Here is a 26,533-nt window from a genome sequence, read left to right as displayed (position 1 = left end):
GGGTGGGATGGAGTAATTTACGACAGGTTGATCTGGTGCCAAGCCCATGCCCTCAGTCCCTTAACTACTCTCTCTCATTGGGGTAGGGGATGATCGCACTTCGGCGTGGAGCCACAGAGCTCACCCATGAGGACTACATGGAAGGAATCCTGGAGGTTCAGGCCAAGAAAAAAGCCAATCTGCAATACTATGCCTAATCTCTACACTGCAATCAGGTATTGTGGCCTTGGCAGAATTGGACAGGCTGGAATTCGAGAGGACTGGACTAAACAGAGGATGGTTAAGACTGGACTGTTTGGTCATATTATGTGCTGGAAAAAAAATAAAGCTTTTTTTTCCTCCTTTAAAAAAAAAACATTCTTGGCTAGATAAGGTTCATAATGCTACAGCTTGAAGGGAAAATAATTAATCCCCTCCATGAATGTGAAATTGGCTTTGAAGTCTTACATCTTAGGGTGGGAGTAATTGCTTATGTTTTAGAGCCACTTGCTGTGGAGTAGGAGTGACAATATATTTAATCCAAATAAACCATTGGGCAACAAGGTCCTCAACACATATACAATTCTTTCACTGCTACAGCCAGTGGAGGCAAACAGCTAAGCAGAGCCTGTCTAATGCTACACTAGCTTTAGCAGTCTTTTGTTAGGGTCATGTACTTGTCCCATACCACAAGCCTCTTTACCTCTCCTTTGCAAAAGAATGTTCTTACCTTCTTGCTCCCAGTTCCACCCAGGATCCTTCCCTCTTGGTGGCTGTTGCACCCCTTTCTCAACCTGTTAATATATGGCTATTGTATACAGCTTGAAGTGGAGTGAATAGTTACTGCTCTGCAAAATAACTCATCAAGCCATTCAAGTTTTTCAGTACTTTAATGCCAGTTGAGAATCACAGCCTCCATTTAAAAATGACACTTTATAAATATACTGACTTTAGCACTGCTTATCTTACATGCCACTCAGTTGCGTTAGAGAAACACATCCCTCTCCCACTGCACCTCGTGGGGGAGCAGCAGGAGGTATGTATGAAAGAAAACTTTACATGTAGCTTGGCTCATGTTCCTGAGTTAGCCTTAGTGCTGATTACAGGACATGGAATCAACTGAACTGTGCACAGCTGATATATCCCACATGGACAACTAGGGCCAGTGTATGAAAGGAGCATAAGCCAAGCTTTCTGGGGAAAATAAATCTTCCGGTAATACTGCAACAAACTACTGTTACTGCTCTATCTTCCTGGTGGCAGCGTGTCTCCCTCTAAGCTCAACAGTAAAAGCTATCAACTCTTTTCACAGAGAGCTCTTTCCTTGCAGGTAGGCTGGGTCCTTGAGGTTGATCCCAGGAGCTGAAACCACTGCCACAGAAATGCACCTCTCTCCCCTTGTGGAACAATTCCACAGTGAATGAATGTTGCTTGTAGCTCCTAGGGTCATGTGTATTAACTGGCAAAGAAGTGACTGACTTCAACTGCAGGAAGGGCCTGATGTGGAGAGCAGTGGACCAACTCCCCCCGTCCCTGAAGAAGGGGAAGGCTGGTTTGTTTAACTCCTGCTGTCTTTCCAAGCAAGTTCAGTAGTGGCCACCAGCAGCAGATCTATCAATACTGAGGATGGATGAATTGCCCTTTGCCTGAACCATTATTTGGATCTCCAGGCTCTTTTGGAAAATGGAGGGCTGAGCCAAACTGCTGGAGGCCAAGCCAGCTGGAAGGGTGGTCAGCATTACACAAACTCTGCAGCTATACATTTATAATGGACAAGAATCCTCCACAACTGGACTAGAACAAAAGAGCTGCAGTTAGTGTTTCAACTAAACAGGAGATAATCCCTTGTATATAAAAGAAACTCCTCTTAAATCAATGAGCAAATCACTGAGACGTCAACCCCAGCTTGTTGCAGAGTCTGACAGAAATTTTGTAGCAAGAGAACCACAGGACTTGGCTAAAAACCTTTACCATCCCTAGTTTGTTCCACAGGTGTGCACCACCCTCAGCAATGGGGCAGAAATGTCCATGGTGCTGTTAACCCAGTTTTACATAGGCTGTGCTTGCTGGAGTCTCTTCTCCTGCACCCTTCAAGGTCACACAGCTCCATTTTCCTGTCGGGGTTTCTGTACAGCAGTACGAGAGGCATTGAGTGAGGGGGCCAGCGTGCAGAGGAATCCAGCCAAAAGAGTAAGTCCTAGGCCTCCCCAGGCACAGAACATGGACCAGCCGTAGCCATGGCTGATATCCTCTGGCAGCCCATAGACATAGCGAGGATAGCGAGACAACTCAAAATTAATCCCAGCCACACAGGTACAGAGTGAGATGATACAGCATGTACCTGCAGGAGGAAAGCAAAAAGAATAGTAGGCCTTTGACCAGGCCTGCAAAGCAATGCAGCTGTATCCATAGTTTCCTTCCTTCCTCCCTCCCCAAGCCTCAGCCTCTTGATGAGCTTTTATTCTTTACAGTGAAATCATACAGAAAATGATTTAAAAACACCCAAAACACAGCCTACAACTCCACTACACTGCATTTCATTTTCCAGCTGCTCAGGTCAGCTTCCCCTCCCACCATTACACTTACCTGCCTAACTTAGGTCTTGTCTACACTACTATGGTAAGTCAACCTAAGTTACATAACTCAAGTAATGTGAATAACGTAACTCAGGTTGATGTAGCTAAGATCAACTTACTGCAGTGTCTACATGAGATGTTCTCCTGCAGACTTACCTTACTCCTCTAGGAGGTGGAGTACCACAGTTGATGGGAGAGTGCTCTGCTATTGACTTAGCAGATCTTCACCAGACCCCCTAAATCAACACCACTGCATTGATTGCAGCAGCAGTTAGTGTAGACATGGCCTTAATGCTCACTCCTACACTCGTGTCTCAACTATACCCCACTGTCCAGGAGCTGTTTCAGATTAATTTTCTCCCATTCTCTGCTGTATTTTGCTAACTTCACTCATTTCCTGTCAGTGACCTTAGCTGAAATGGGAAGCTAGATTTCTACAAACATGCTGTTTACCCTCTCAGCTCACCAAACTTTCAATAGAGCTAGGCAGGCCTCCATAGTAAACTTGCAGCTGTTCTTTCACCCATTTCCAGAGAGCTTAAGGGAAGCCTTTCTTGGCTTGGTAAAGGTGCAGCCTTTGCTATTAAAGCACCTGGCACACATTTGTGCTGAATATTTATGCACCAACAAATTTAAGTTTGTAGCTATATCCACCACGCATGTCCTGGATAGGTCATTTAAACCAGAGTGTTGGAAAGCCAGGAGTTAAAGTGACACTTCTCACGCCAGCCAACCTTCATGCGGGGAAGCCAGAACATTGTGCTGCTGTTTTGGAAGTGGAGCGCTTTGTGCCGCTCAGCCTCCAGGGGGACTGTTTGTTTTGGACTCAACTACCAACAGTGGCCTTCTCGGTTCCCTCAATGGACTAGAGGAGAGCAGATACCCAGACTCCTCCAACTAGGGCAGTCTCCCTGCCTCCCAGCTCAGGAAATACTTGTAGCCTAGATCTGGCCCTTTTGAGCTTCCCCTGTTCTCCCTCACTTAGGTACAAAGTAAAATGTCCTCTTATGAACCTTTTGCTACAAACCAACATTCATTCTCTCCACTGACCAGCCTTCTTGGGTTCAGATTTTATGTTAAGATCTCATTGCTAGGTAAAAGACTAGAATTTATTTTTTTGTAAAGGAAGCAGAGTGCTCTGCCTTTGCCACATTTAGCAATGCGCTAAACGTGCTGGAGCTTGCCAAATCTTCATCTCATTCCACTAAATTTTGCACTGTGCACAATCTCTCAGCTAGGGTAGGCTAGTAAACTATGTTGCATGTCTCCTGCCTTTCTTTTTTTGCCACTTCACAGGGGAAAAAAAAAGTTTGAATACTTTTGCATCCTGGAAAATAGCTCATTTTCCAGGCCATCTTTTCTCAGAAACCTTGGTTGACATGGCTTGAAATCCCTTTACCCTAGTTATTGACCTAAACTACCAATTTTCACATTTTGTGGTTTTTAGTGAAGGTGCAACATAGGAATATCAGATCAATGAGGGACTTCCACCACACTCCATCATGGACCATTTTAAAGGAAGATTAAAGCTACATGCTTGGAATCAGTTTGGGAGAGGTCTATCTCCTGTGTTATACAGGAGGTCAGACTAGATGATGACAATGGTCCCCTTCTAGTCTTGGAATTTATGAAACAACTATTCCTAAGTGATTACTGATTCTCTGCTTAAGAAATCCACGAGGTGAAAACCCATTAGGGTTATCCCTGTTGGCTCCAGGGCTAGAGCCTGATGACTTCCAGGCAGCGAGGAGCCAAGCAGATGCCTCCTTACCTGTTTATGTAGTGCATCACAAGGTGTTATCCATTAGGAGCTGCACTGTAGAGTTTTTGAAGAACAGATAGAAAGGCCATGTGGGCTAGCCTGAGTTCCTTGCATTTGTAGATGTTCCAGTGGGCTTTCCAATCTGTACCTGATGTGTGTGCGATTAAAATAGTAAGGGGGGTGTGGGTGGGGGGGTTTCAGAATGGTAACGCCTCCAAGCCCATTTTTCAGGTTCCTTCCAGCAGCTCAGTTCTGTGACAACCTGCAGTAAGACCATCATCTTCTTGTTCATCTGGTGTTTTGTTGGGGAATACAGCTACCTGAGACAAAGGTAGAACAGTCGCAGGTGAAGTCTGCCAAGCAGTGTGGCCTAGCAGCCCCAGACACATTCATACAGTTGCAGTTGAGCACCAGTGATTGCTGGGGCATGAACTTTTCTTCAGGAAGGGATGCTCTCGCCAAACTGGAATCAGGGCTCCTACGAACTCTATCGTCTGTGATGGGAGGAGAGACTGTTTTTCATAGTTCACCAGGGATACATCTACACTGCACATCACTAGCAGCAGTGTATAGGCTATGTGCAGCTACACGCAGCCGTGAAAAGCAGGCTATATCCACACTGCGGTGTGTAGCTACACGTGCCAGTTGAAGGCTCTGGCTGGGGGAAGAAAGTGGGGAAAGGCTTTGGCAGCTCCCTGCAGCAGGGAAAGGCTCCAACAATGGGGAACTGCTGCAGCGTTTCCTCCCCTGACAGAGTCTTTTCTCACTGCTCGAGCCTTTCGCTGTGGTGGGGAAAGACTCCAGGAACATGAAGGCAGCAGGACACTACACTGCTAAAAACAGCACTATAGACAAGGGAGGCACTGCTTGGGCACGTAGGGTATGTACCAATAGGGTTTAGGCGTGTCCTTACTCTACTTTCCTAAGCAGTGTCTCACCGCCTGCACTGCACTGCGGTAGCAGGGCATGTAGGGTCGGTACTCTACACCAAAAGGAGTGGGCCATGCAGACATACCTAGGGGTCCCAGATGAGAGAACAGGGAGAGGGATGATGAACTTCAGTTGTGCTGCAGATTCCTGCTGAGATCCACCACTGATCAGCCAATTGTCCAGGTAAGGATAGATGTGGATGCTTTTTCTTTTGAGCTGTGCTGCTACCACTGTTAGGCATTCTGTGAAGACTTTCAGGCCACAGAGAGTCCAAACAGCACCACCTACTACTGGTAATAGTTTGACCCCACCGTGAATCTTAGATACTTCCTGTGTGCTAGCTGGATGGGGATATGGAAGTACAGATCCTGCAAGTTGAGAGCCATGAACCAGTCCGTTGCTTGCAGAGATGGAGAAAAATATTACCATCCTGAATCTGTCTCAGGCCTGGGATAGGACTGCTCCTTCTCTTCTTCAGGATAAAGAAATATCCGTATTCCTAGGGTATCTCAGTTATGGTTCCCAGATGAAGCAAGGTCATTTTTGTTTTAACAGGCTCTTATGAGAGAGGTCACCGGATGGGGAAGGTAGAATGTAGTCAGTAGAACCATACAGGGTAGCCTTGGGCAATGTTGTCTAATGCCTTTTGTTACCTGTGACAACCACCCAGGCCTGTTGGAATGGAGCAAAATAGTTGAAGTAGTTATAGACTTTAGATCAGTACCGTTGTGTCTCTCAACCCTCCCATCAAATCTGCTGTCTCAGAGGAAGCTGGGTTGGCCAAAGAGGTGGAAGATGGGCATCCCCTGCGGCTGATATTCCAGCTGTTGGCCCTAGAAGTAAGACAACCTCCCCTGCCATTGGTGGAGTTCATATTTGTAAGAGTTTCTGTAGGGGGCTGATGTGTAAATCCCAGGGTCCTTAACAAGGCCTTTGAATCCTTGTGGAAGTGGAGCACTTCATCTGTCCACTAGTTTAGGAGCGCCATTCCCTCGAAAGGCAGGTCCTTTATCATGGCCTGTACTACTTGTGGTATGCCCAGTGCCTGGAGCCAGCAGACCTGTCTTGTAGCGAGGGCTGTAGCAATCAGTCTTGCAGTCGTATCAGAGGCATCCATTGCTACCTGCAGCAATGTTCCCATGAACCATCTGCTCCTTCTTGATGATCTTTCATGTTATCCCTGCTATTCTTTCCCCCATGAAGTAATTGTACTTGGTAATTCACCACCCAAAGCAACACCTCATGAAGATGCCTTTTGTGGGTCTTTATTCTTAGGCGTGCCCTTCTTAGGCTTTGATTTCTCTTACACTGCAGATGACCAATAACCTGGGTTTGGGTGAGCACAGAAGTGCTCAGAACCTTTTGGTAGCACCTGATACCTTTTTCTCCACACTCCTGGAGGTGGGAGGAAGAGTGGCCAGGGTCTGCAATAGCTCTTTCGCCAGTTCTGGGATCCTTTCATTAATAGGGAGAGTGATGTTGACGAGGGTCATCGCACTCAGAATATCAAAGAGCTTGTGAGACTCTTTACATGAACTTAACCTCAATGTCCAAGGTCTCTACCATTCAGGACAGGAAGTCCTGGAAGGTATTAAAGTCTTCTATTGCTGAGGCAAATGATAGTGTTACTGCCTTGTCTGCCATTGGAGGATGCTGGGGGCTTTCCTCTAGTCTCCTTTTCTTTGGGCCCATGTCTGGTTCTAGTGTGGTTGGCCCGCCAAAAAAGCTGCCAGAGAGCATGGAGTGCAGGAAGGTGATCTGCTCCTTGACATGTGGGAGGACAGTTGTCAGTAAGACCAATATGGCATGCCATACAGATATTGGCCACATTAGGGCTGGCTGGCCCAGTGTGGCCAATATCTGTATGGCATGCCATATTGGTCTTACTGACAACTCCCTGCTGGTTGCGCTCCTAGATAGCCTCCTTGGGTCATTCTCTGATGACAGGAGACCAGACTTTCTGCTCGACGCTGGCAAGAAGAATTACATCAGTGATGGGGAGGAGGAATCTCTCACCTCATTCCAGGGTGATGCTCAGTAATGGTACAAGGCTGGTACCAGCCATCTCTTCAGTATTGGGAACATCTCTGGGAGTGACAAGGATATCTCCGGAGAATACCTGAGCCTCTTACTCATGACAGAGCTGAGCATCACTGCAACCGGGTCTCTTGTTCTGCATGATTGATTAGGAGTTTTGTCCTTGAAGTGGTATTCCCTTGTCTTCCATCCGGGATCTCCCCTCAGTCAGAGTTACACGGATGCTCAGACCAACTACACAAGTTGGTATGCTATTTATGAGTGGGCATGGGCTGGCTGTGCTGCCTGAGTCAGGGCAGTTGGTATGGGAGCTGGAGTTGTTCATGCTGATTTAATCAATGCCAGGACTGTTGCAGTTGAGGTGCCCATGCTGAGGTCTTACTTGACACTGAAGTGTTCAGCGCCGACTCTGCCAGCGTTCTCTACTTTCCACTGCCCCATCCCGAAGCATTAAGTCCTTAAATGAGCACTGGTCAATGCTGGCTTATCCATCCTCACTCTGGACCCAGAGGTGACTGTTACAACTAGAGTGACCCAAATGGACTGCTCAAGCAAATGTAGCTTGAGTCCCACTTCCCTGGACTTGTGGGTCGTGGCAGAGAAGGACTTGCATAAAAAGCACTTATTCAGGAGGTAGCTCTCCTAGACAGAAGAGGCCTCGTCTGTATCCGTCCCTGAGGGAGATCAGCCCATTGCAGGATAGGTAGGGTTCGAACCCAGAGTGGACTCTGCCATGAGGTGCGGTGTTTGGCGCTAAGCCCCTTGTCTTGCTGTACATAGAGATATCAATTTGCCATTTAAAAAAAAAAATGTCCTTTAGAGAAAGTATAGGGACATAATTCTTCACCAGATGGACTGAAGTGTGTAGTGGGTCAAGCAGTCACTAGATTCTGCCTCACTTCCATGGGCAGCAAGAGGGAACTGAGGGAGGGTCACTACTGCCCCGCCCTTTATGCCCTCGCGCAGGAGCACGAGGTGGTACAGGGGACATGCACAGCCTTGATGGACACCGCTACTCAGAAGCCTCTGATCTTGCATGCATGCCTACAGTGAGATCTACACTGACACAGGTGCAAAGAAGAACCCTGACTCATCTCCTGCCACGTGTGTCTAAAATTTCAACCTCTGTTACATCAACTATTGCATTAATAAATGGCTTTGTGCAGTTTGCTGATGAGGCTGATTGTACTTCTATCTGCTTGGGATGTGGCTCTAATGCTTTCTATCAAAAGTTTGATATTAGAATGAAGAGAGAGACTCTCACCTCCCATGAGGAAGAGCAGCCCTGCCACATATTGCATGAGCTCGTGCTGTTTACAGCAGCCCAGCATACCAATGATCCAGCCAAACAGGATGATGGAGACTGCCATGCCAATGAAACCAGCTGTCATTCTCCGCAGATCTGAGAAGAGAGAGGAGCAAGAGGGGAAGAAACAAAGGAGACACCAAGACAGGATTGTGGGGAGCAGAGAGAGAGAGAACAGACACAATCCATTGAGATTATTAGGTCTACTGTCCCTAAAGTTAGTATCCCTGAGGGGCTTCCCTTACTGCACCCTCTTAGAAAGAAATTGTTTGCATTACAGTAGTGTCTAGGCACACTGTGACCAGGGCCCCTTTGTGCTGGGAACTACACACTGTCCTGAAGTGCAAGAGACAAATTGGACAGAGGGTGATGGGTAGAAGGGATACAACATAAACATTCTGATGGTTTGCAAACCTGTTAAAACCACAACTTTTTGTTGCTTTGTTACACTAGGGTTATTTGTTGTTGTTGGGAGATGATTAGCTAGACAGAGACACAACGCAAAAGAAAGGAGACACTGAAAGGAGGGGGTAAAGGAAATGGGGAAAAGTATGGAGGGCAGGTGTAGTGAGGCTGAGGTGAAGAGACTGAGGGAACAGGAGGAAGAGTATTGGAGCAAACAGCTAATCAAAACAGGGGAGAGACCGTCCATAGTAAAAGCTGTAAAAAAAAAAAAAAAATCCAGATACTGGTGTCTTCAACATGTGGAGGACCCTGCTTCTTTCTGCTGCTGCCGTCAACTCAGTTTCTGGCTGGCTTCTCCTGGCAGTTTCTCTTTTCCCTGAGCTCAAATGGGGCTGGGGAAATGGATGGGGTGTACCCTGTGTATTGGGGCATCAGGGACACTGGGTAATGCTATCTAGAGCTCAGCTCCTCTCTTCCTCACTGTAGTACACCTACTTGTCTCTGATCTTGCTGGATCGGAGAGCTACCTTTTAAAAAATGATAATGAGTTTGGGAGCCCAACTTGCATCACTCTAAAAAGGTTTTATTTTCATAGGACTGATGCTCAGCACTTGCTGAAAATCAGGCCCCTTTAATGCGTCTCAACTTGGGCACACCAAAAATCACTAACCACTTTTCAAAATTTAGACCAGAATGTAGGAATCTGATGTTCTGAGCCCAACACCTACAGACTTGTCAAGCCCTATAGCATTTTCTTGTATGTCTCTCTAACCATAGTTCTTTGTGACAGCATCCATGTGCAGCACCTCTATGAACATGCAGATGTGTGAGGCTACAGCATGATCTCAGTCATGTTGGATTAATTGCATAAAAAGTCACCTAAGTTTGTGCTGGTAAGTAAAAAAGGGTAGAAATCAGCAGAGGAAGCTGGGTTGCCTAGTAGCTCTTATCCTCAGGAGTCCAGGAAGGGAACCCCAGAAGGCAAGGTGAACTTGGATAGGACAAATAGGGGAAGTAGGTGAGGAAGGAGAGAGAGTGGAGCACTTTCAGGTGGGTTGCAGGTGACCAGGCAGGTGCGAGGGGTTTGGGGTGGGATCCAAGTTACCCAGGAAAGAATTTTCTGTAGTATCTGGCTGGTGAATCTTGCCCATATGCTCAGGGTTTAGCTGATCGCCATATTTGGGGTCAGGAAGGAATTTTCCTCCAGGGCAGATTGGAAGAGGCCCTGGAGGTTTTTCGCCTTCCTCTGTAGCATGGGGCATGGGTCACTTGCTGGAGGATTCTCTGCTCCTTGAAGTCTTTAAACCACAATTTGAGGACTTCAATAGCTCAGACATAGGTGAGAGGTTTTTTGCAAGAGTCGGTGGGTGAGATTCTGTGGCCTGCGTTGTGCAGGAGGTCGGACTAGATGATCATAATGGCCCCTTCTGACCTTAGTATCTATGAATCTATGAACAGGAGCATGCAGGGATGAGCTTGTGGAAAAGTCAAAATTAGCATGCTTTCTGGGAGGAGAGGTCATGCACCATTTGGGATGTAGAGAGAAAGCATGGCAGGCACTGTACAAATCAAATAAGTGTATAACCCTGACTAATCTGTGCTTCAGCGTTGAGTCTGACCAACACCTAGCCGCTGAGAGGGTATTCAATAAACTGCACTGACACTTCCATCACACCCTAGCAGATCTACACCATTATTGCCAATTTATATGGCCCCTGCACTAGCCACTCCAAATGTCCTCTACACTTGTGTCACTTTCTATTAACTTTCTATTAACATAATTTGCTTGTCTCCAGCCTCCCTAATTAAGGTTCATTTTAGCTCTAGATACCATTCACTGATCTCTGCATCAGTGCCCCATTCGGTACTGAAGTCATGGCAGTGACCTAGATATGAAAGATTCTGAATATGCTTGTACTCTGCTCAGTAAGGGTGCATGGCATTGGTAAGAGTCTGGATTACTTACGGAGAGCATGCCACTCGTCCTGCCGGATGATGTTGGTAATATTGATGGGTAAGTTGCGTGGCAGAGAGGATGAGGTGTAATGGTACTTCACAGCAGTGCAGCGCTGAATAACTCCTGAAAGAGACAGAAAGATCAATGTCCAAGTGAAATCCCTGTACCTAGCTTGACTTTAGGAAGTGCCTCCTTCCCTCTGTTGTCCTAAGAAGCAGAGTTTGCCAGTCTAGCATGGCAGACACATGATGGTCTTAGTTCGAAATTAACCCACTAACTCAAGCCAGCAAATGAATAGGACAGCAACAGAACAAGTGTAACCAAAAAAGGGACTGTGACTGTAAGTGAGTTTCGGGATGAGCGCACAAAGTGTGACCTGCGATTAAAAGGGGAGGGGGTGAGTGTGGCATAGTCACTGAAGGAGAAGGCAGCCCCATTGCTTGGGAGTGAACAAAACACTTGTAAAAGCATACTAGGGAACAGTCCTGCTCAGCTCCTTGCAACAGTGGTTGTGAAATGCTCTGGGAGATTAGAGAGAGCTACAAAAGCAGAAGATTCAGTAATCATCGGAGATTTCAACTATCCTCATATTGACTGGGTATATGCCACCTCTGGAAGGGATGTAGAAATAAAAATTTTAGACACCATTAATGACTACTTCTTGGAGCAGCTTGTCCTGAATCCCATAAGGGGAGAGGCAATCCTTGATTTAGTCCTATGTGAAGCACAGTATCTGGTCCAGAAGGTGAATATTAGCTGAACCACTTGGTAACAGTGACCATAATGTAATTAAAATTTAACATCCTCGTAGGAGGCAAAATTCCAAAGAAACCCACCACAATAGCATTTAACTTCAAAAAAGGGAACTATACAAAAACGAGGAAGCTAGTTAAGCAGAAATTAAAAAGGAACAGTCAGAAGAGTGAAATGCCTGCAAACAGCATGGAGACTGTTTAAAAACACCATAATAGAGGCTCAAATTATATCTATACCACAAATAAATAAAACAGGGGACCAAAAAAATGCCATGATGGCTAAACAGCGGGGTAAAAGAGGGAAAAAGGAATCCAGTAAAAATTGGGAGTCAAATCCTAGTGAAGAAAATAGAAAGGAGCATTAATTCCGGCAAGACAAGTGTGAAAGTATAATAAGCAAACCAAGAAAGAATTTGAAGATAAGCATACAAAAACAGCAAAAACAAAAAAACCCAAAACTTAAATACATCAGAATCAGGAAACCTGCCAAACAGTCAGTGGGGCCACTGGACAATTGAGGTGCTAAACAAGGAAAATAAGGTCATTGTAGAGAAACTAAATTAATTTTTTGCATCAGTCTTCACTGCAGAGGATATAGGGGAGATCCCCACACATGAGCCATTCTTTTAGGTGACAAATCTGAGGAACTCTGCCAAATTGAGGTACCAATAGAGGAGATTTTGGAACAAGTCGATAAATTAAATAAGTCACCAGGCCAGATGATCTTCACCCCAGAGTTCTGAAGTAACTCAAATATGAAATTGCAGAACTACTAACTGTGGTATGTAACCTATCACTTAAATCAGCCTCTGAACCAGATGACTGGAGGATAGATGTGACACTGATTTTTAAAAAAGGCTCCTGAGGCAATCCTGGCAATAACAGGCTGGTAAGTGTACTTCAGTACCAGGCAAATTGATTGAAAGTATAGTAAAGAACAGACAAACATAATATGATGGGGAAGAGTCAATGTGGCTTTCTAAGGGGAAATCATGCCTCACCAATCTATTAGAATTCTTTGAGAGAGGGGTCAACAAGCATGTGGACAAAGATAATCCAGACCATATCATGTACTTGGACTTTCAGAAAACCTTTGGCAAGGTCCCTCACCAAAGGCTCTTAAGCAAACTAAGCTGTCATGGGATAATAGGGATGGTCCTCTCATTGATCAATAACCGGTTGAAAGACCAGAAACAAAAGGACAGGAATAAATGGTCAGTTTTCACAATGGAGAGGTAAATAGTGGGGTCCCCAAGAATCTGTGGTGAGAACCAGTGCTGTTCAACATATTCCTAAATGAGCTGGAAAAGGAGGTGAACAGTGAAATGGCAAAATTCATAGACAGTACAAAATTGCTCAAGATAGTTAAGTCCTAAGCTGACTACAAAACATTACAAAAGGGATCTCACTAAACTGGATGACTGGGCGACAAAAATGGTAGATAAAGTTCAATGCTGGTAAGTGCAAAGTGATGCAAATTGGAAAACATGTTCCCAGCTATGCATACAAAATGATGGGGTCTAAATTAGATATTACCTCTCATGAAAGAGATCTTGGAGTCATTGTGGCTAGTTCTCTAAGACATTCACTCATTGTGCAGCAGCAATCAAAAACGCTAACAATGTTAGGAACCATTAGGAAAGAGATATATAATAAGACAGAAAATATCATAAAGCTGCTATATAAATCTATGGTACATCTACACCTTGAATACTGCATGCAGTTCTGATCATCTTTAGAATTGGAGAAGGTGCAGAGAAAGGCAACCAAAATGATGAAGGGTATGAAACAGCTTCCATACAAGGAGAGATTAAAAAGACTGGGACTGTTCATCTTAGAAAAGAGATGACTAAGGGGATGTGATCTATAAAGAGATCTATAAAATCATGAATGCTATGGAGAAAGTGAATAGGGAAGTGTTATTTACCCTTCACAGAACACAAGAAGCCGGGGTCACCCAATGAAATTAACAGGCAACAGGTTTAAAACAAACAAAAGAAGGTACTTCTTCACACAACACAGACAACCTGTGAAACTTGTTGCAGTAGGGTGTTGAAGGCCAAAAGTATAACTGGATTCAAAAAAGTATTAGATAAGTTCATGGAGGATAGATCCATCAATGGTTATTAGCCAAGGCAGTCAGGGATAAAATCCCATGCTCTCGGTGTCCTAACTGCTGGGACTGGATAACGGGATGGATCACTCTAAAATACCCAGTTCTGTTCATTCCTTCTGAAGCATCTTGCACTGACCACTGTCATAGACAGGATACCAGGCTAGATGGACCATTGGTCTGACCCCAGTCTGGCCATTTTTATCTTATGTTCTTATTATTTCCTTCTCTCATGAGATTCATTGGGACAGTAACCTCTCAGCACAGACCAGGCTCCACTGGGTATTGGGGGAGGGACAGACTTCACAAGGAAAAAAAGGCAAGTACCTGGGGCCCTCTTAAGTCCGGGGATATTTAGAAATTGAGAAGGGGATGGGAGAGAGGTGATCTCAATTTCCCACATGCTAAAAGACTATTGATTTTAATTTATTTTATAATTGAATCTGAGTGCGTAGATTTGTAAAACCACACTAAAGAGGGAGATTCCAGAGTGTGCTCCCTCTCTAAGTCCTTATACAGCTCTCATCAACAAGGACAGAGAAACAAGAATTGAATTTTGTTAATAAAGACTTAATTCAGAGAGGTAATATGGGGGATTTTGCTGTATGGATGCCTCTTGTCCACTCCCAGAACTCAATCTAACTCTTATTGACTTCAATGGGATCAGGTCTCATTCACAAAAGATTTGTACAGCTCTGAATTAAGTACTTAGGCCACATCCTCCACATCATGGTATCTAATTAACTAAGTAATCCCAATCATCGTGAATCACTGATTACCTATCCAATTATTAATATTTACCATACTAAACACTTTATAGGGGAGGGTTGAATCTTCAGTGTGTACATCTTATAGATCAGGAGTGGCCAAAGTTACTGACCCTCTCAGCCGCATATGACAATCTTCAGAAACTCAAGAGCCAGGGCACACCTGGCAGGGCTTCAACCCCGCAGATGGCACCTACCGAGGCTCGGTCTTCAGCCCTGCTCCTGCTAAAGCCCGGAGCCCCAGCAGGTGTGCCCCATGGGGCTGAGTCCTCAAGACCCCCCTCCCTGCAGGGCAGAAGCCCCTAGCCCACCACCAGGCAGAGATCCCAAGTTTCCCCCTCCAGTCTAGTAGGTGGAGAAAGGGGATGGCGTGGGGGACTCCAAGAGCTGCACTTTAAAGATAAAAGACCCACATGCAGCTCATAAGCCACAGTTTGGCCACCCCTGTTATAGATCTAGCTTCTTGGTGTGAGTTTTTATGGAATCTATAATATAGGCTGCAAGTCTGTCATGGAGGTCATCAAAGTCACAGATTCTGTGACTTTCTGGGACCTACGTGACTTCTCCAGTGGCCAGTGCATCTGCCCCTTGCCCGAGAGCAGCAGCGGGCCACCCCTTGCCCCAGAACACCCAAGATTTAGTCAGGGGTATATAGTACAAGTCATGGACAGGTCACAGGCCAGGAATTTTTGTTTACTGCCCGTGCCCTGTCCGTAACTTTTACTAAAAATACCCGTGACTAAAACGTAGCCTTAGCTATAATACAATTATACAATTAGAAATTCTATACAAAACTAACATCCACATTAATCAAATCTTATAAAAATCAGTGTCACATTAGTAAACAGATATTGCAATATAGACCCAAAAACAAACTCTATGATTTACCTCCTACATTGAGTTAGGCAGGGTTTGTCAAAGGTAAAACCTATTTTAGATAGACTACTGTAAAGAATAATGGTACCATCACATATCTATGAGAAGCAATTTTACATTTTTATCTCAGTATATAAATATAAAATTTAAGAGCATAGCTTGCTTTATTGATCACTTATGTCCCAAGGGATCTGAACGAAGGACTCATTGGTTAAAACTCCATTAATTAAAACAAAGATGCACCAGCTCTTTATTTAAACCTGACGGTTTAAATGTTTTTAGAATATAAATCCAATATGCATCTGGTTTCAAAATGTTAAGTTCATTACTTTCTCTCTTAGGGTTTAAAATTTACTCTAGTCTTGTAAAATGTAGGGTGGAAACAGAAGATACTATCTCAAGAAGTGTTTCCCTGAAGGTGAATTTGAAGTTTATAAATATTAAGGCCAAAAGGGACCATTATGATAATCTAGTCTGACCACCTACATAACATAGGACAAAGAACCTCATCTAATAATTTCTGCATCAAGCCCATACCTTCTAGTCAAGCTATGGTATATGTTTTAGAAAGATATGCAGTCTAGATTTAAAGACTGCAAGTGTTAGAGAATCCACCACATCCCTAGGTAAATTACTCCAAAGTTTAATTGCTCTCACTGTTAAACAATTGTGTCTTATTTCTAGTCAGGTTTTCTAGCTTCAGCTTTCAACCATTGCATAACGTTCTGCCTCCTTCTGCTAGAATAAAGAGCCATTAACTATCACAAATCTCTTACCTATGAAGACAATTGTAGACTGTGATCAAGTCACCTCTTAACCCTCGCATGGATAAATTAAATAGATTAAGCTTGTTTAGTCTCTCACTATAAAGCATGTTTTCCAGATCTCAAATAATTTTTGTAGTTCTTTTCAGAACCCCTTCCAGTTTTTCAACATCCTTTTTGAAGTGTTGACACCAGAAGTAAACACAGTATTCACTAATACAGTACTGTATACAGAGGAAATACCAGCCCCTAGTCTTGCTTGATATTCCACGGCTAAAACATCGAAAATTTAAATATATATATAAAAAGTTTTTGACAAGACACATTTTCCATACAACCAAGTTTATTTGGATTAATCATCCTACCATTTTTTAATTCTTTACTGATTGCATCACATATTAGTCTCTCACAATCTTGATTAAGATTTATGTCCTGGTAACTGGCCTAAAGTTCCTGGGTAATCCTGTTTAACCTTTTAAAATGATGGCGCTATGCTGGCTTTTCCAGTCCTCTGGAATCTTCTGTGTTCCAAGATTTGTTAAAAATCAACGTTAATTGTTCACAGGGCTCCTCTCCCAATTCCTTTAATAGCCTTGGGTGCAAGTTATCCAGTCCTGCAAATTTTAAAGTGTTTTAACTTTAACAGTTGCTATTTAACATTCTCCCTCGTTACTGATGGGATAGTATGTATTTCATTATCACTTTATGATATCACTTACATCTTCCTGCTAATTTCTAAGTACAGAGAAAAAAAATATTTATTTTCTACTACTGCCTTTTCTGTATGATGATTGATAATTTTACCTTCCTTTTCTCATATGGGACTGTGAAAGTATAAGGGGTACCATTCCTTTGGGGTCAGAGGCCTGCACCTAGCTAGCTAACTAACTAGTTAACTAGCCCTGCCTGTTGCACATGAAAAAGAGTAGGACATGGAGGAAAGAACTGCAATATCTTCCAGAAAGCTGAGGGACCACAGGGCGTGTGCTCCCAGTGCACTGCTACAGGGGCTAATGCAGAGAGCTATTGCTCCAGAGACCAAATAGACAGAAGGGAGACTGTGTGGAGTCCATTATTGCTGAGGCAAGTAAATTACTTAATTACTGAAGTTACTAGCATGAGGGTCAGAGTTGGGGAAGCAACCAGTTAGCCTGCACAGACTTTGAGGAAAGAGCCTGCAAAGTTTTGATTTGTTTGGTAAGAAGGCTTAAAATAAAACTAACTCATGGATATTGCTTCCCTGGATTCCTGTAGAGAGCTCAGACAGAACTAACTAAGGAAGTGAGCTGGTTCAGCAAGATCAAAGCCTGGTCTGGTAGAAGGAAGGTGCTATAAAATAGGCCCCAGTCCTTTTTACATGGTCCTATACCACTGCTAGGATTTTTTTGTTCCAGATTATATTTAAGTAACTTCTTAGTGTCTTTTAAGTCTGCTATCCATAGGGGTTTTTTCCACTGATCCCTTTAACTGATAAGAGAAGTTATCTCAATTTCCTGATGGCACTCATTGCCATCAGGTTCTCCATTTGTTTTATTTTATATTGCTTCTTTCACCTCCCCTCTTACTCAGAAATTTTTTTATCCAAGAAATCTTTTCATGATTGAAAAAGTGTGGGGTTTTGGGGCATTTAATAAAAGCATTTTAAAACAATCCTCCATTATAATTCCCTCTTATGTTTAAATATTTCCTCAGCTAAATTTTGCTCATGATATTTTTCAGCTTCTCTACCTTATTGTACATTTACGTTCTGAAATTTTCATCTGTAAAGGTTGAGATGCTTGAAAGTCTCTATAAAAATCATATTACCATGTAATAATGCAAGTTACTACATCCAAATTACCAGACACTATTTCTGTTATCAGTTTTTGTTTAGTAGTAATAGGTAAATAATGATATAAAGGCAGGGTCAACTTAGTTTATTCAAACCTTGAGAAAGGCCCATAAGGAATTGAAACAATGGATTTCCCCCTTCCTAGACTGCTTCCTTAATAATTTTTTTAGAAAATCTATTGAAATCTTAGAAGGTCATTTATTCTTCTGTCACTGCGGGCCTCTGAAATTTCTTCTTTTTCCATGAATCAATTAGTAGTCCCCATTAAGGTTTCAGATTTGGGTTTGTTGCAAAGCAAGGAGAAAGAGAGCCTTGCAATGATAAATTGTAACAACCTGCAGATCCTAACAAGGGAAAATGTTTGCCTATAGTTCCCCAAACATAATAATGTCCTTGACCAAAGAGCACAATGAAAAGTCATCTCCCCACTGACTTGAAGAGGCTGGTTACAAACTGTAGCCACAGGAAAGTTGGGTGGGGAGAGGCTGTGAGCAAGGCAGGGAATGAGGAGGAAACAGTGAGAAAAGAGCCAGATCCATTTAAATCCATGATCCTGCAATACTAACAGATGTGAATGACTTTACTTCCATGAGTAAAGAGGTGAGTGGATCAAGCACTAGACAGAGAACCACCACTCCTGTGCCAAAAAAACCCTGCACTTTTCTGGCTGATGGGAATGGACTCTTGGCAAGGTTTAAAAAAAGAACAATACAGTGAGACTTGAAGTAGTGTGGGGGGGGGACTTTGAGGGAGGGAAATGCTAGTAATTTCAGTAGAAGCAGAATGGTTCAATAGGAAGCAGAAACAGAGGTAGACATTTTAAAATGGCAAGGTCAATTAATAAAATGAAATTAATGAACTGCCTTTTAGTGGAATGAAATCAACATGGAAATATAAATGAAAATGGATCCTGGTAGATTAAATGGAGAAAGAAGCTAATTTATATTGTAATGGCATTTCTAGGAACAGGAGCCACAGCTGCACATTAGAGAGGATTCAGAGATGAAATCCAGCTCCACAGTGAGTCATTCCATCTTCTGTTGTACAGGGGCTATGGGGACTTGAACCACAGCTGGAGGACACAATCAAAAACTACTGGAACATTTGGTTTTTGCTATTTATTTTCATTTTGTGCCTAAGTCACAGAGCTTCTCCTCCAACCCCTCACTCATCCATGTTAATAAATCTCTCTTGGGTCAGTAAATCATGCTCTTTAGAACAGAATTTTTGTTGTATCCCACCTCGTAACTACTCTCTGTAGATTGTCTATCTGGATTGTAAGCACATTGGGACAGGGGCTGTCTTCATACCTGTCTAAGTCAGACAGCACACTGTTTGCACTATCAGAATAAAATACTATAATGTTCAAACAATTGCTCAACTGTGTGTCATATGCCCTGTTAAAGGATAATCTTAACTCACCTAGCAGGGGCCTGTGCGGGTGGAGCAGGATCAAAGTTCTATCCCCACCATAGAGATTGGGGCATAACAGAGGGATGATCATGCAGTGGGAGAGGGCACATACCTATTAAAATACATGGAAGTTTCACATGATGTAATAGGAGGGGCTAGCCCCTTTCTCTACAGCTCAGATAAGACCATGCCTGGAATATTTCACCTTTTTCTTGGCCATTACCTGCCAAAAAGATACTGACCCAATGAAGCAAATTCATAGGTTTGTTATGAGGCAGGAAAAATCCCTTCAGGGGATATATGGAAGGGTCTCCTCGAGACAATGGCACTAGTTCCAATGATGGGGACTTTATAAAATAGACTGGGAAAAGCCCTGCAGACCAAATTGGGCTGCCTAAATGTTTTCAATGACAAGGAGGGAAGCAACCTGATCAGACCCAGGCCTGGCCAAGACAACAGCACAGCTGTAGCAGTGCTACATGGGGTAGGCATCTGCCACCCGGTCTTCCAACATACATATAACAACCTTTTAAAGCTACCTGGCTGTGAAAAGCCACAGTCACCCACAGACTCCTGGCCAGGGCTGTGAGCTCCGTCCCCTGGAGCCACCAGTGCTCCCTTCCAGTTTCAAGGGAAGGTGTCAAATCCCCTTGCAATTCCTTGGCTGCCTGAGCTACACTATCCACCAGGCAGTGGCATTGCTTCCCTGCCCCCCCCCCCCGCCCCCAAAGAGACGGACCCAGAGCAGCTGGGCGCTGCTGCCACCCCCACACCAGAAGCTGGTGCAGCCAGGTGGGAGGCTGAGGGGGCAGAACCGGCCCCGGCCCAGCAGGCAGCGGAGCCCCGGTCGCCGGGTGGGCGACAGAGTCCCGCAGCCCTTCCCAACGGCTCTTTTCGGCCGGTCGGCGCCAGCTCCCTGAGGCTCAACTGGGAGCGAGGAGGGCTCAGCACCGCGGACAGCGGCTGCTCCAGCCTCCGGAGATGCTCAGCTCAGCCACAGGGGACCCGGTTACCGGCAGGGGGCAGCCCAGGGAAAGGGCAGCGCGGGCTCCTCCCAACTGGACAGAGCCCCCAGCTGCCCCCCACTCCGCCCCCCAACCCCCGTTTCGGGCCCCCCCGCGAACCCCCCCAGCACCCCGGACTGCCCCCCCACCGGACCCGCTTGTCAGGCCCCCTCCGACCGGCCTCCCCCTCCAGCCTCCCCCGAGCGCCCCCTCACTCCGCCCCCAGCTCGCAGCCCCGCACCTGTCCGGATGAGCTCCTCGCTGTCTGGCTCGTATCCCCTGCGGTGGCAGCGCCTCCAGAGCCCGGACACGGTGGAGTTGAAGCGGCGGCCGCAGTGCGAGTCCAGGGCGGCGGCGGCCGGGGCCGGGACCGAGGCCGGGGGGTGGCCGGGCAGCAGGGCCCGCGGGGGGCGGGCGCGGAGCGGCAGGTGCGGGCTGGGCGCCGACATGGAGCCGGGCGGGTCGCTGCGCTTGTGGCCGAAGCCCCGGCAGCGCTCGCGGTGCCGCCGCGCGTCCGTCTGGTACCAGGAGTCGGTGCCGATGGCCACGGCCAGGAGGGCCAGGGCGGCGGCGGCCAAAAGCAGCCCCGAGCCGCTCAGCGCCTGAGCCGCGGCCGCCATCTTACCCGCGCCGGGGGCGGGGAGCGGCTGGGCGGGCGGCAGCGCGTCCCCGGCAGCCGGGCGGCCGCCCACCCCCCAGGGACGCTGAAAGGGCGCCCGGAGCAAGGCACGGCCCCGTCTGCCCCGGAGGAAGCCTGGCCCGGGCGGCGCGGCCCCGGCGGGGCGAGGCTACAGCCGGGTTCCCGCCCCACCGAAGTCCGGCGCCTGCGGGACAGGGAACCTCTGGCTGCCAAAAGGCCGCTTCGCAAGCGCGCAACGTGCACTCTGCTCCAGCGGCAGGCCGGGGAGAGCGGCCCAGGGCCGGAGGGGCCACGGCGGTTAGTGCCCCGGCCTTTGGGTACCTCCCGCCTGCAGGCCCCTAAACACGGTCTCCCCCCAAGGGAATCACTGGGCATCATCTGCCGTGCCCTCCCTCCTCGCGGTCTGCGCCTCCTGAAACGCTGCCCCTGAAATTTAAGAAAACGTGTTTCCATCTGCCGCTGCCTGTGGCAGGAAAGCGTGTGTGAAATGCTGCAGGCGTCGCAGGCTGTGCTTTTCTCCAGCTGGCCCAAATTCAAGTGGCCACAGCAGAGCACAGCCAGATACTCTGGCGATGCAGGCCACGTAACTCTTTCCATGCAAGACAACGTTAAACCCAGCGACAGGATCCACCCCAAGACACGGACCTACAAAAGTCTCTGGGGCTCCATCACCAGCAGACTTTGGCTACTAGATAGTTAAGAGGGGAGCACAAGGGCAGCCCTTTGAGAACCATGTTTGAAATCCCCCTTAGGGTACTAGCGATAGCCCAGGCTCTAGTGAATAGCCATTCTGCCGTACCATCCTATGATCATAGGCAAGTGAAGCTGGAGAGAGCCATGAACGGAACAGACAAGTGCTACAAGATAGTCATGAAGGGTATCTGTAAATCTGTCTGAGGACTTAGATCTAGAATAGGGGTACTGCATGTCTGTAGTGAAGGGCCTTACCAGATGGGTATAGCCAGCTTGTATGCTACATAGTGTATGACTGGCCCTATAGGGTCAGACCAATGGTCCATCTAGCCCAGTATCCCATCTTCCAACAGTGGCCAATAACAGATGCTTCAAAGGGAATGAACAGAACAGGGCAATCCATCAAGTGATCCATCCTCTGACATCCAGCCACAGCATCTCACAGTCAGAAGTCTAGGGCCACCCAGTGCATGGGGTTGCATCCCTGACTAACTTGGGTAATAGCCACTGATGGACCTATTCTTCATAAACTTATCTAATTCTTTTTTGAATCCAGGTTATAGTTTTGGCCTTCACATCCCCTAGCAACCACTTCTACAGGTAGACTGGGAGTTGAGTTTGTGTTTTAAAATGTGCTGCCTATTTCATTGGGTGGCTCCTGGGATAAATAATACTTCCTTATTCACTTTCTCCACACCATTCATCATTTTATAGACTTCTATCATAGCCTCCCTTTGTTGTCTCTTTTCCAAACTGAAAAGTCCCAATCTTCTTAATCTCTCCTCCCATAGAAGCTGTTCCATACATGTAATCATTTTTGTTGCCCTTCTCTATACCTTTTCCATTTCTAATGTATCTTTTTGAGATGGGGTGACCAGAACTGCACACAGTATTCCAGGTGTGGGCATACCATGGATTTATATAGTGCCATCATCATATTTACTGTCTTATTATCTAAGCCGTTCTTAACATTGTTAGCTTTTTCAACTACCGCTGCCCATTGAGTAGAAGTTTTCAGAGAATTATCCACAATAAACACCAAGATCTCTTTCTTGAATGAAACAGCTAATTTAGTCCCATCATTTTGTATGTATATTTCAGATTATGTTTTCCGTGTGCATTACTTTGCATTTATAATCATTGAATTTCATCTGCCATTTTATTCCTCACCCAGTTTTAAGAGATCCCTTTGGAACTCTTCACAGTTTACTTTGGATTTTCCTATCTTGAATAATTTTGCATCATCTGCAAACTTTGCTACCTCACTGTTTACCCCTTTTTCCAGATCATTTATGAATATGATGAACAGTACTGGTCCCAGTACAGATCCCTGGGGATCATCACTATTTACCTCTCTCCATTCTGAAAACTGACCTCTTATTCCTACCCTTTGTTTTCTTTTAATCAGTTACTGATCCATGAGAGAGCCTTCCATCTTATTCCATGACAGCTAATTGTGCTTAAGAGCCTTTGGTCAGAGACCTTTCCTGAAAGTCCAAATACACTACTGTATCACCTTTGTTGAAGTTAGTTGACCACCTCAAAGAATTCTAATAGATTGATGAAGCATGATTTCCCTTTACAAAAGCTGTGTAGACTCTTCCCCAACAAAATCATGTTCATTTACGTAGTAAGAAACATAATTATTAGATACAGTTTCAACCAATTTGCCTGGTACTGAAGTTAGGGTTATTGACCTGTAATTGTCAGGATCATCTCTGAAGCCTTGTTTAAAAATTGGCATCACATTAGTTATCCTCCAATCATCTGGTTCAGAAGCTGATTTAAGTGATCAGTTATATACCAGAGTTGGTAGTTCTGCAATTTAATGTTTGAGTTCCTTCAGAAGTGTTGAGTGAATACCATCTGGTCCTGGTGACTTATTACTGTTTATCAATTTATTCCAAAACCACCTCTGTTGACTCCTTAATCTCGGACAACTTCTCAGATTGGTCATTTAAAATAATGCCTCAGGTGTGGGAATCTCCCTCACATCCTCTGCAGTGGAGACTGATGCAAAGAATTCATTTAGCATCTCTACAACAGCTTTGTCTTTCTTAAGCACCTCGATCACCCAGTGGCAGGCTTCCTGCTTCTGATGTCCTAAAAATTTTTTTTGCTGTTAGTTTATGAATCTTGCTAGTTGTTCTACAAATTCTTTTTTGGCCTGCCTCCTTTCTCGACTTGCCAGAGTTCATGTTCCTTTCTATTCTCCTGAGTAGGATCTGACTTCCAATTTTTAAAGGATGCCTTTTTGCCTCTATCTGCTTCTTTTACTCTTATTTAGCCATGGTGGCATTGTTTTGATCCTCTATGTTTTTTAATTTGGGGGTAAACATTTAATTTGCACCTCTATTATGGTGTTTTTAAATAGTTTCCATACAGCTGGCAGGCATTTCATGCTAGTGACTGTTCATTTTACTCTCCATTTAACTAGCTTCCTCATTTTTGTGTAGTGCACCTACCCTACCTCACTTCATCTGTGATCACTTTTGTAAAAGCCCACTGTATCTGTAAAAAGAACAGAACTGTTCAAAACTGAAAGCAACAAGTGCTTTTAAACTAACATTTCAGCTCATTACTTTCAACTGAATTGTATAGTCTTTAAGGAAGGAGAAGATATGAGAAAATTCACTCGAAGTGTTACTTACCAGTAATTTGAGTTCTTTAGGCAATTCACAGCACAAATCCACACTCTTGGGATGGAGTTGCTCACTTTACACAAGCCTAGCTTTAGTAGGAAATGAGAAAATTGGAGCCTCCAGTGAGTCATTCTTTGAACCCCATCCTTTTTGCAGATTCTGCCATATTTAGTAGATAAGATAGTGGTGGGGAGAAGAGTACAGGGAAAATTTCCTCTAAACCTATATTTTAGTACACTACAGAGCCAGAGCTAAGAAAACAATCAAGAGAAAAACCCTAACTGGGGAAAAACAATGGCCAACTGACTAGAGTGGATGTAGAGGTAGATCTGACTTGCTGCTTTCCAGGCTGCAAGGAAGTGAGGGTGTGCAGGATCCACACACCTAACACAGCCTAACCTGGAATATTCCATGTCTCAAAGAAAAGATGGGTGTTCCCATCCCCAAGAGTCAAAACTTCCCAGAAGGTGGCAGGCTTCTGAGAAGCACCCCAATGGTGAAGAGCTGCATTGAGAATACTCAGAAAGTTAAGGAACAAAGCGTCATGATTTTTTAAGTCAACAAAATACGGACAGCTGCATTTATGATCATTTATGATTCTTCCTCCCCACCCCTACCACCTCAATGTGGAACAAGGCCTAAACAGCAGAAAAAGCCCGTTGATTGTATGCAATGAGAAGTAAGCTAACTTGACTCAGTTTTAGTTAAATACAGCTTCTCCAGAGGCACAAAATCTTTTCTGATCCTGGCTCTTTCACGGGACTTATTCCTCCAGCTGCAGCTTTATCACTGTTCAAAGCCAGTTAGTTGTTCAGACTTTGTCTCTGCAAGCCTGGCATCCAGGAGAAACTCAGCAGTTTGCTAGGCCTGAAAGAGAAATTTAACCCTTTTCTGGGCAATCCTTGAGTTGCCTGAATAAAAAAAGTGGTCTTTATGAATCTTCAGGCTAGAAATCAGCTCTCAGGAACGGAAGTGTGTATCGGACATTGTCTTGCTTGTGCTAAACCTGGGCAATATAGGTGCATGCTCACAGCCAGAATGCAAAATGTAAGGGTCTATCCACAGCATAAACCCCACCATACTGGGTAGCCTGCTTCTTCTGTCACTGCCTCATACCATGGCTCCATCAGGCACAGTAGACAAGACCTAACTGTTTTGGGGAATTGTGTTGCAGCCTCTTTAAATTGTGTTTTAACATGGTTCTCTAATGGTTGTTTGTGTTGTCCAGGTGGGACCACACTCTTGTTAGTACCTTAGAGTCACAAGATGTAAAGAGGAATTACAGGACTAACATTCTTCTGCAAATGAAGAAGTTTTTGCACCTGCCAAGTCAGAAGCCATAATCACATCAAGAATTAAAAATGAATTGGAAATGTTGCATTTGATTTAATCTGCAGCTCTTTCTAATCTCCAGAGAAGACCAGAAAATTAGTGTTTCCTAAACCAGTCAATTTAAAGACTCACCCTACCTCTCAGTCTTATTACCTACATCCAACATCAATTCCTCTCAGTTTCTTCCCCATACCCTCTTCCAGCTCCTTCTCTCCTCCACTGCTAGTGGAACACAAAGCAATATCCCTGCAGTTAGCAAGCTATACCTGGCTCCTCATAGGCCCTATTCCATGATCTATTCCTAAAGCTTTGGCTACTGAAAGCACCTTATGTATTTTAAACAACCTGATCTGCCTGCTGTCATGGGAAACTCCGGGATTAGCACGGATGTGGTTTGACCATAGCTGGCTTCATGTACATGTTGTCTCTGCTCCCTCTCCAGGACAGCTGCTATCTGAGCTCACAGCCCAGAGAATCATAGAAAGTTAAGAGAAGTGACCTGAGTTTCCATTTCTGGCCCAATTATCACTTACCTTCCTTAAAAATTAAAGCCAAGCCAATTTTCCTCACACTCTGACAGGGGTGCCCTGCAGCAACCCATCAAACAGTGAATGTAAGAAGAGCCAAGAAGCTTAGCAAGAAGCTCATGGAGGAATTTCTTCTATTCCCCAAACAAAGACAGGTCAGAAGGGGCAAGATGGGGAGTCCTGGAAAGAGTCAACCCCCTCATCTACGCGGTTATCAGGTGATG

The 26,533-nt window shown here is 45.1% G+C and overlaps 2 protein-coding genes across 5 annotated transcripts in view; one reads left to right on the top strand and one right to left on the bottom strand.

Annotated features, from left to right (window-relative positions):
* PSMC3 (proteasome 26S subunit, ATPase 3) overlaps positions 1-9,181 on the top strand; it is a 28,393-nt gene extending 19,212 nt beyond the window's left edge. For all 3 annotated transcript variants that reach the window (XM_073348317.1, XM_073348315.1, XM_073348316.1), the window contains one exon: positions 87-9,181. In XM_073348317.1, coding sequence (XP_073204418.1) covers positions 87-197 — 111 coding nt within the window. In that variant the 3' untranslated portion in view covers positions 198-9,181. The remainder of the gene's footprint in view (positions 1-86) is intronic.
* Positions 851-21,575, bottom strand: LOC140912921 (transmembrane protein 178B-like). 2 transcript variants are annotated; one of them, XM_073348318.1, is made up of 4 exons: positions 20,717-21,575; positions 10,962-11,075; positions 8,549-8,686; positions 851-2,320 (listed from the first exon to the last, which is right to left on the bottom strand). In XM_073348318.1, the coding sequence occupies exons 1-4, from the start codon at positions 21,093-21,095 to the stop codon at positions 2,076-2,078; spliced, it is 876 nt and encodes a 291-aa protein (XP_073204419.1). In that variant the 5' UTR covers positions 21,096-21,575; the 3' UTR covers positions 851-2,075. The 2 variants fall into 2 exon arrangements, with proteins under 2 accessions (XP_073204419.1, XP_073204420.1); XM_073348319.1 differs by lacking the exon at positions 8,549-8,686.
* Between the last annotated feature and the right edge of the window lie 4,958 nt (positions 21,576-26,533).

The sequence above is a fragment of the Lepidochelys kempii genome, chromosome 6 (assembly GCF_965140265.1).
Source record: "Lepidochelys kempii isolate rLepKem1 chromosome 6, rLepKem1.hap2, whole genome shotgun sequence".
In the NCBI taxonomy this organism is placed as follows: domain Eukaryota; kingdom Metazoa; phylum Chordata; order Testudines; family Cheloniidae; genus Lepidochelys; species Lepidochelys kempii.
Note: the sequence above shows the minus strand (reverse complement) of the source record. Positions and strands in the feature narration are given on the sequence as shown.